The 10199-nt window shown below is 40.2% G+C and overlaps 1 protein-coding gene across 1 annotated transcript; it reads right to left on the bottom strand.

Annotated features, from left to right (window-relative positions):
* Positions 1–1643: 1643 nt before the first annotated feature.
* LOC122639337 (interactor of constitutive active ROPs 4-like) lies at positions 1644–3499 on the bottom strand. The gene is made up of 2 exons (XM_043832165.1): positions 3397–3499; positions 1644–2978 (listed from the first exon to the last, which is right to left on the bottom strand). The coding sequence occupies exons 1-2, from the start codon at positions 3408–3410 to the stop codon at positions 1814–1816; spliced, it is 1179 nt and encodes a 392-aa protein (XP_043688100.1). The 5' UTR covers positions 3411–3499; the 3' UTR covers positions 1644–1813.
* Positions 3500–10199: the final 6700 nt, after the last annotated feature.

The raw sequence follows: 10199 nt of genomic DNA, 5'->3' as shown, positions 1-10199 counted from the left end.
TTTTAGGGGAAAATTACTCTTTCTGAAGTATGGATTTTAGCTATCACTGACTTATGCGAAAGAAAGGAAAGTCAACAAACTTTGTTGGAATCCATCTTCGACTCAATAGACATAACCGGAAACGACCATTCATCTTCCTCTAAAACTTCATATACAAACAATCTCAAAGAGAAAAACAAGTTCACATACAAGCAAGCCCAAAGAGAGACAACAAGTTCAACTTTTAGTCACCGATGATGGAAAGACCAAGTAGAAATGCTGAGCCTTGGCGATCGAGAGTAAGTAGTTCGTACCAAATAGGTTGAGAGTGACTGCAAGAGGAAAAGGAAGAGGGAAAGAAAAGAACTGAGAAATTTGAACTAGGAAACATCTTACTACTCATATGAGGAGCTGAGCGGACTCTGCTTCCAAAGGCCTGATTTGGTATGATTTTTATTTCAATTTCATAAGGTGATTTCTGTTTTGGAAATTGTTGGTTTATTTTTGCACTTTATTTCAATGAAAAATAAATCAAATGGAATAGAAATTCTGAAATAGTTGAGGAGTTATTTCAATTTTGAAATTGAAATTGAAATTGATTTCAGTGTTGTTCTTTTAATTGAAATTGATTTCAGTCTTGTTCTTTTAATGAGCGCATAGTTTATTTGATGGACATACCGGCATAGCAATAATTTTCATGTCAAAAATAAAACGTCACCCTTCTTTCCTGATGGTCTCACCATCATCATGCCACCACCCTCCCTGCCCTTGCCCCCGCCACCACCGTCGCCCTTTCTCAAAAAAATATAAAGGATCTATTCTCATAAATTGAACTACCAAATGGATTTCTTATTCTTGAAATACTTCATATTGATACAATCAAAACAACTTCAATTTCTTCACCAAATATCCATTTGTTTACTATTTCATGAAATCAATCCAAAACTGAAATAGCAATCATACCAAAATTGACCTAAGCCTAGAGGATTCTAGTGATGAAGAGCTTGAGGAGGAATTATCAAATACCTATGATGAATTAAGCTTGGAGTTTCAAAAGCTTTGTTTTCAATATGAGGGTCTTAAGAAGAGATCTCTAACTTTGAGCTCTAAGAATGATTCTCTCAAATTGATCAACGAAGCCTTGATCCAAAAAGTTGTTGAATTACAAACATTACTTGAAAAACTCTAATGATTAAGTGTTTTAAAATTGAATGATGATTCTCAGCATCTTCAACTTCCATTATTTGTGATTGGTGTGGTAGAAAGAGGCATATGAAATCAATATCCCCATAAGACTAACAACCATGAAGCTGCTCTCAAATGAATATCAAAATCTGTTTCAAAGGGGTCTATTTGATAGGTGATGTCTCAAGTTCCAAGTACTTCAAAAAGAAAAAATAAAATTGATGAACTTGAGTTCCTCTTCAAAGAGCAAGAAAGTGGCTATCAGAATCAGAGATGCTTCACCTGGCTAGGTGGTCTTTGATTACCCTGAGAAAAGAAGCTCCAAAATAATTCCAAAAGTAGATTAACAAGAACAACTACTCATAAGCCATAACCTGAATATACCACACATCCATGTCCATTGAAATCCTTAAACAGTAAAAGAAGAATTGGATGAGAAACAGGTTTTGATGAGAGACCATCCATGCCAAATATCACGCCAACCAACACATTCTAAGGATCATTGACAGGTTGACAACTTTCTAGAGAGCACCTACCATGTGACAAGCATTGTGCGAAACAGTGAGCTATTATTTCGCAACTCAAAAAAAAAACCCTAATGGGAGTGGGGCCGGGCCAGCCCAAATCGGATCACCAGACTTGAACCTGTTTATTTCTGGCCCTTCTTCTTCCACAAATCACTAAACATCCTTATCCCGGCACCCTTCTTCTTGCCATTTCCGAATCCATCATCCAAATCGTCAGCCATGAGAGGTGATCCCACGATTCCACCGAACCCATCAGCCGCTCCAAACCCGCTCCCGATGTATTTATCCATGGACCCACACCGCTCTGCAATCCTCCTTTCGTTCATCTCCACACCACCACCATCACAACCAGCAGAGAGTATTGCCGCTGCCGCATCTGCAGCTTTCTTCCATTGCTCCGTTTGCACTCTCATCTTTTTCATCTCTGTCTCCAACACCACCTTCGCTGCTTCCACTTCTTCGAGTCTCTCGTTCAACCTGCAAAAATTAACCTTACTGTCTTCAAGCTCTTCCCCAACTTTGCTGAGCTTCAAGGCGGATTCTTCTTCTTTAGCTAAAGCTGAGGCAGCTTTAGCTCCTGCGTCCTTTGCCTGCTTCTTTAGCCTCTCGTTCTCTTCTCGTGACAATTCCAATTCCTTTTCTTTCTCCGTCAACTTCTCGTTCAGAGAATTGATTTCTTCCTTCAAGCGGGCTGCGTTGTCTGGTGATGATGGAGGTGGTGGTTCTACACATTTCTCAACTTGTGTTGTTTTAGATTCTTCTTCTTCTTTTTGAGTGACCGTTTCTGTGAATTCAATTTTGGGGTCAGATTGAGGTTTAGTTTCAACTGGGACTTCGAAGACATCGGTGGACTGATCATCTGGGTCACACAGATTTTTTTCATTTAATGATGATGATTCATGGACTTCCTCTGAAGATGAAGAAGGTGGTTGCTCTTCTTCCCTAGGGATCTCCTCCACGATTGGTTTCTGGGCTTTCTTTTCAAGCTCTGCTTGAGCTTCTTTTTTGGCAGTTTCAGCAGAAGCTAACTGGTCTTTAAGCTTCTTGAGCTCTTCCTGAGCTTGACCCAGTTGAGATTCCAAACCAGCAATGCGGGTTCCCAGCTTCTTCTGCTGCAACGAATCAGGCTGAGAGCTTCTCGGAGATTTGCGTTCTGAAACTCCCACCTTGGGGCTCCGATCAACAACAGGTCGATGATGATGATGATGCAGGGATTCAGAGTCAGAGCTTGAAGCTCTCACCGAAAGTGGACCCCTGGGAGATTGCCTCTGAGGCAACTCCGATCCCCTGTGGACGAAGAGAAGCACAATAAATAACCAACAATTCCCAAAATAAGAAGATTAAAAAAGAGAAAAAAGAATTGAAACAATTCCAATCTAATGGACTTTCCACAGGAACCAGATTCTGAGTTTGATCCATCCATTTCCACTTTGATTAAAACTACACAGAACCCATCTACCCACATCATCAATGTCAAATAAAAAAACAGTAGAAGGGAGCTTTATTGAAGGAAGTGTCTTCATCTTCTGAAAAGAGATCGTGGGTGTGTTGTGCAGAAACAGAAAAGCAATTTTTTATTCTCCAAAGCAAAATGCATGAAAAGTAAATGAAACCATTAACAAGAGCTCTTCTTCCTATATTTTAAATGGAAGGATCAGAGAGAACGAAGTACGAAAGAATGGTGATTTCAGACAAGTTTACCGACCTCGATCGTGGCATCTGATCTTCTTATTAAACTCCCTCTAAGCGCAGCAGCTGCAGAGAAATTGTGGAATGGAGGCAGAAATGACAAAAGACTTCGTAGTCTGCAAAAAGCACTACACTCCAGATGAGTTTGAAATATTTGAAATATATTACAATATTGCGGAACAGTAAATAAACACCAAAAAAAAAAAAACTGAAGAGAAAGGCTTACTTTTGAACATGCTATCATCTATTGCTCTGCAAAAGAAAGGAAATCAAAACAATTGCTTTTTGGTCCTCACTCACTCCTAACCAAAGTCTATTTTTATGGGAACTGGCAAAGAAGCTTTCCTGCCTATCTCAAAAAAGCGCACTAGGGTGGATCCACTAGGGGTTGGGACAGACTTAGAGAGAATGAATTTAACCTCATCTGTTGTTTATGAGCTATTTTGAATCTGCAATAGATTTTCCTATTGTCACTATGAGCTTAATTTTTTGTTAGAAATATTGAGCAGATTACTGCAAGCGAAATGTTCTGTTCTGCTAATTTAAGTTTTTTTACAGCTCGGTGAATCGTCCATATGTCGGCATATCGGACGAAACCAAGAGGTTATAAACATTCTTGAGAAGAGGAAAAATCTCATACTGTTTCTCTATGTATATCATTAGAGCCATTAAAACAAGAAATAACAAAGAATTTATTGAAATTTTGCTACAGCAGAAAAAAAAATCTGAGAGAGATTCGAAGCAAATCAGAAGAAAAATAAACGATTACAAGAATAAACATCAACCAGATTCTTAAATCGAAAAAAAAAACAAAATTGCTGAAAAGTGATGGATAGATAGTCTTTCAGATATTCAAGTATGAACAAAAAATCAGATCTGAAACAGTTAACATTGCCACTCTATTCATGTAAATGTGTGTTTGGATGCAGGAGTGTAAGCTCGTTAGCTTCTTCGGCAAAACCTTCTTCGGCAAAACCAAATAAGCTTTAACAAAAGTTAAAACACTGAAAAATTAAAAAAACGAATCCACAACTAGAGATCTCCAGATTCAAACAGAATCAAAAAAAAGGAGGGGAAAGAAAAGAAGAAATTAGTACCTAGATGTGGAATCTACTTGAAGAAACAACTCTACATGTATCAGCGACAAACTCCAGAATCCACAATCTTCAGAAACCGTTGAATCGAAGAGAGAAGTGAAGCTTAGCTTAAATCAAAATTTAAACGAAGAAACTGTCAGAATTATTGACAGTGGATTTCAATTTATAGAAAAGGGTGTTTTTTAAACCAAAGGCGGTAAAAAAAAAATTATACCAATTTGAAACCGAAGCTTATACGGTCACATTTGTCACACAGTGATCGATGAGTGTTTAATCAAACTTAATAAATTAATCAACTAAAAAAATGATAAAATTTTGAAATCGAAGAACAGAATCAAGCAGAATACATAAAAAGGACAAGAGAGAAATTTATTAAAATGCTTTTTCTCGAAAATCCAACCTGTAAACACTGTGTATGTCTGTTCTACTTCCTATGTCCAGCGAGGCTGAGACTCCTGTCGTCTCTTTTTCGTCTTCTCTAGTTACTCTACCAAATGGTGGCACTGTTTCTTTTTCTTAATCATAACGTCTCTAACCATCAGATCAGAATCAGCCATGTGTTTTGAACGGACGGTTGAGATTAATTTACGGTCTTGTATTCATTGAGAATGGTTTTCCAGCACGGTATCGGATCGGATATTAGTCACCTTCAAAACTGATACAATATTGATAGGGTATTGGCATGGATCGGCTGAATCAGACAAGTTTATCCCTGTTTTTTTTTTTACTATTTTACTAGTTGTCTGTTATGTTTGACCAATATGGTATCGGCCAGGTATCAGTATTGGTCACCTTCAAAACCATGCAATATCAGGCGATCCAATACCAATACTTCAAACCATGATTGAGAACTATATTGCTTGCATTATTGCATATTATAGGGACAAAGAACACCACCCGGTCACGCCTTGTGGTATGCCCCTGCACCTAGACATTGGGGGTCATGAAATGACGGGCACAGCCTTGGTGATTGGTTGCAAAGGCATGCCACAATGCGCGACCGAGTGGCGTTCTTTTCCCCTTAATTATATTGCTTTGAGGACAAAAATTTTTCTCCACCGCTCAGTAAACATTCAACCACAATCGTAGGGTTCACAAACCCCTATTAGGTTTTAGTATCTTCCCCAAAATGCCCTCCTGATACCTCCATGTGCATTTGACCCTACCTCGGTGAATGGGCGTGGCTAAAGGAAAACTTGGTCCTTGCTTTGAGATTAGGATTATGCTTAGAGGGAGTAGGGATTAAGTTTAGGGTATCGGTGTCCATATCGATCAAAGCCAATATCGATATTGATACAAATCGGTCCTATCAGGTCAGATTGTAAGATTTTGGACCTGGCTCCTGTCTAGCCGTGGCGGGAGCTGAACGGCCTAGTGCTAGGAAACCGCCCCAAAAACTGGGGGGTGGTCATTTCACATGTGGGACCCAAGTGGGACCCACCTGTGAAATGACCACTGACCACCGCACCCCTATTTTTGTTGTCGTTTAGCGGGGTTGGACACTCCAGCTCCCGCCACAGCTGGACAGGGATTATTATCCTCTCCAATTCCTAAAGCTCGACAGTGCTAGGTGGAGATGCTGACACGTGGTAGCTCAAACATCCAACGGTCCGAGCTCAACATAGTCAATAAGCTCAGACCGTTGGAGATTCGAGCTGCCACATGTCGGCATCTCCACTTAGCACTGCCGCACTGCTGAGCTTTAGGGAATTGGAGAGGATAATTTTCCGTTGGATAGAAAACTACTTCCCAAAAAGAAATGAGATTTAAGAAAGACTTTGTGTCATATAGTGAGACTGCAATAGGTTCTAAACATGTATCACCCATAGACTTATGGAAGTGCTGATGTAGGCCACATTCCCAGACAAAGTTCTTTTCCCTTTCCTTTTTTGTGAGCTCGAAAGGCTCAAAGGAGTGAGTGTAAAAATCTCTCTCTCCCAAAAGCCTCGCGTGTACCAAACTAGGTTAGTAGTTCACTTCATTGGCATCTCTATATTGATATAGATTGGCCATCGAATCGATTCCAATAGAAAAAAACAAATCACTTTTCTTTTATAAAAAATAATATTTTTTTTTTGGTAGAATAATGTTTTAATTGTATCATATCAACAAATATGTATCGGTGCAATAACAATAACAATGACTACCAAATATGGCGAATATGAAACCAAAATTCCTAATTCACGAACCCAACCACATGATGCAATAGTGTTGGAAGCACAATGATTAGCATACTACATGACTTCTCTAAAAGTAATTCACTGTTTAGATTTGAATAGATGATACAACATTAGGACCACAATCATTGTGAGAGCACAGTGACCATGCAAAAGCTTCAGATTCAAATAGGGACAGGAGAGGCTCATGATTTATTTGGGGACACTACTGACCCTAACGAGGATTCACTAACCCTAGATTAGACTAGACTTATGGAATGGCTTTTTTATGTTCTTTTTTGGCAAAACTGTGGAATTCATTAGTTTGGTTACCGTTACCCAGACCAAAGATTTTGCCTATTTATTAAGATTATGAGCATGGTTTAGTGCATAGTATTAGAACGAGTATTGGTGAACTCGAAAATCAATACGGTATAGGATTGGTATTGATACAGATTGGTCATATCAGACAATTTTACCCTTAATTTTCTCTTGAAAATGGGTTTTTGATCATTTTACCCTTTGTTTGTACTGTGTCACTGATACAATATCAACACGATATCGAGATTAATCATTTGACAAATCAGTATGTTCGATACCGATATCTCAAACCATGGTTATGGGGCAAACATGTTCAACTTTTGGGTGAATTAAGAGGAGCAAGGAAGACAATCCATGTGAAAACCAAAGGAATTGTAACGTATGGGAGGGTACCGCATGTGAGGATTAATGGTTGGGATGGGCTCCCATGCTTCCCTTCTCCCTCGTTTATGTTACTCAACTACTCCAACCCTCCTTGCCTAAGAAAAAAAAAATACTCTCAATCCCTTCCTCTTTATTAATATAACCCAACACCGAAAAAAAACTTGTACTTGATGTAGGTTACAAATGACTTTTTGCCTTTTTTGCCATGCCCTCCTATAACCTCTCTGATAACACAAATATGTATTTTCACTTATTTGCATTAAAAAAATAAGAAATTTTTGAAAATCCTTCACTTATCATTGATGGAAGGGTATTGATACGCCCAAAAATAGTCATTCAATAAACTACAGACATATGGTATGGCCAAGAAGGCCCTAGAACAACAGGACAACATGTGGCGATAAGACTTGCCTTGGGGGGCAAATAACTGACAGTACGCACGATTCAGAAAGCAGTTAGAATCAGCATCTACAACAGAAGATTCTTCTCTCCACTAGAAGACGATACCCCTCAATGGGGCGAGTAACTACCCCATTACTGCTACGTGTCAGAAGACGGGGAGCAAGGAGATTCTCAATCGCCTCGATAACCGCTCCAGGTATAAAAGCATAGACAGGGACCTAGGTAAGAGGATCCTGACATTTTTTCTACTTACTGCTCTCTTCGTACCCCTCAGATCAACTTATCTGTGTGCCGGACTAACTTTGGCATCGGAGAATCCTCCCTCAGAATCCACTCCGGGTCTCTTCCTTGTCCTGGCTCCCCTTTGCAAGTCACACATGTCATCAAGAAGCTTTTCGACGGCAACAGATTAGTGCCCATCATGGGGCCCTGAGAGTGAGTAAGACAACCTAATCGCACTTGTGAACATGAGAAACAAAGGAAAATCCAACCGCAACAAGGACTCCGCTGAGCAGAGCCAACATAGTCCGAGTTCGGAACCAAGTGTCCCTCAACGCATTCACTCGCCAACGTCGTGCAGCTCCAATCCAGCCAAGGGATTACGAAGTCGTGCCTCTGCGCGGCTGGGTGGACGGCAAGGTCAGGCCAGGTAGCAGCAGAACTAGCTTGACCTTCAGGCTCCCGTCACTCAAGGGCAATTCTTGGAGCTCCAACAAGAACTTTGAGAGATTGCCCAGGTGTTCTGGCAGGCAACCCCCGTCAATAAAGATTTTTTGAGACTCAGCATGGCATTCGCAGCAGTCAAAGCTACAAGAAGACACTGATGAGTCCAACCACGATGAAGCAGAGGACTGGCAAGTCCCTCGGGTCCTACCTCACCAAATTCAACCAGGTGAAACTAGAGGTTGAAGACTTAGACCTGGCAGTCGAGTTCAACACCCTTCTGTCCGGGATTGATGATAAAGACCTCAATTGGGAACTTTACAAAAAGCAGCCCGAAAATCTGATAGAACTCCAGGCTTGATGCGAAGAATACATGAATATGGTGGAAACCTTGGATGCCAAAATAGAGAACCAATAACGACGATCTGAGAAGAAAAGACACGAGTGAGAAGAGAAGGTGCCACACCCCTAACCCAAACCAATGGTAATGTGACTGGAATACCCCTTGTATTCCACATTAACCCCAAGGATCTACACTTTGCAGTACTAGGGTCACCGACTCTACATAACAAATCAAATCAGAGTGTATGTGAAGCTATATAACATATACAAATTATTAGAGTGCGTAAGCTACACAGGTGATATCATATAGTAAGTGGCATCTTATTCTAACATTTCAAGGTTTGTAAACATTAACTATCAATATGTATAATTACAAGTAATTAGATTCCAAAAGTTAAATTGTATCTAATTACATCAACCTTCAATAAACATTCCAAAACTCATATGGGTCTCAAGCCCACATCAGGCCACACCATGAGTACAAGCCTCATAAGTACTCCTCAGTCCATACCCATCTCCACCAAATACCTTAACCATTAGAGAACTGATACGCCGGATCACCTTTGGCCGGTTCCACCAATCCTGCATCCATATCTAAAAAAAGAGGTCCCTCGAGGGATGAAATTCCAACTAAGCATAATGAGCAATTAGATCACACAGGCATACGCAGATAATCATGAATACACAATCCACCAGGATCCAAAGAATGAATAATGAGTTCATTTTATTATTATCCAACTAACAAATAGAATGCCTAAGTCTTTGGGGTAAAGTGCTACTGCAACATCCCTTAGGTGGCATCCCCGACCTCCAGAGTCCACACAGATAACTATCCGGTGATGGTACCCTAGTTGCAGTTGAAAACCTACGAGACCGGACCCCTTCACCGGGTTGTCCGTAAGCCCCCGAGATAATCCTAGTTCTCACCCAAATACCGGTGGTCTATTGAGAATGGCACCTCAATTCGTCGAAAGTCACCATCGGTTACACAACACCTTTCCCCCTGTTGGTAAAGGGTGTAGCACAAGGAAATATAATCCTAACCATATGCATCTAAATGAATAAAGGTGCATACATACATACAGGCCAGAGGTCAAGTCCATAGTGCCGAAATACCGGTCGGCCCAACTAACTTCTCGCCCCTTTTAGCTTACACGTACATATACAAGTAGATTGGGTGTGATACTGAAAACACGGCTGGCCGGTCACATCCCAATCCAAATCCACATTATCAACACACATCACAGTTCACCATTCTCGCATACCATTCACATTTCTATCTCATGGCAATCACAAGTCTGGCATCACTCACGGCACTTGGATCCCTTCAATAACATTCACTACGCATTCACATATTCATCTCATTCACCAATTCACATGTAACCAATATCACCATAACATATCACATGATTCACAATATTTTTTATAATCAATAACAAGTCCTAATTCTCTAA

The sequence above is a fragment of the Telopea speciosissima genome, chromosome 9 (genome assembly GCF_018873765.1).
Source record: "Telopea speciosissima isolate NSW1024214 ecotype Mountain lineage chromosome 9, Tspe_v1, whole genome shotgun sequence".
Lineage (NCBI taxonomy): Eukaryota > Viridiplantae > Streptophyta > Magnoliopsida > Proteales > Proteaceae > Telopea > Telopea speciosissima.
Note: the sequence above shows the minus strand (reverse complement) of the source record. Positions and strands in the feature narration are given on the sequence as shown.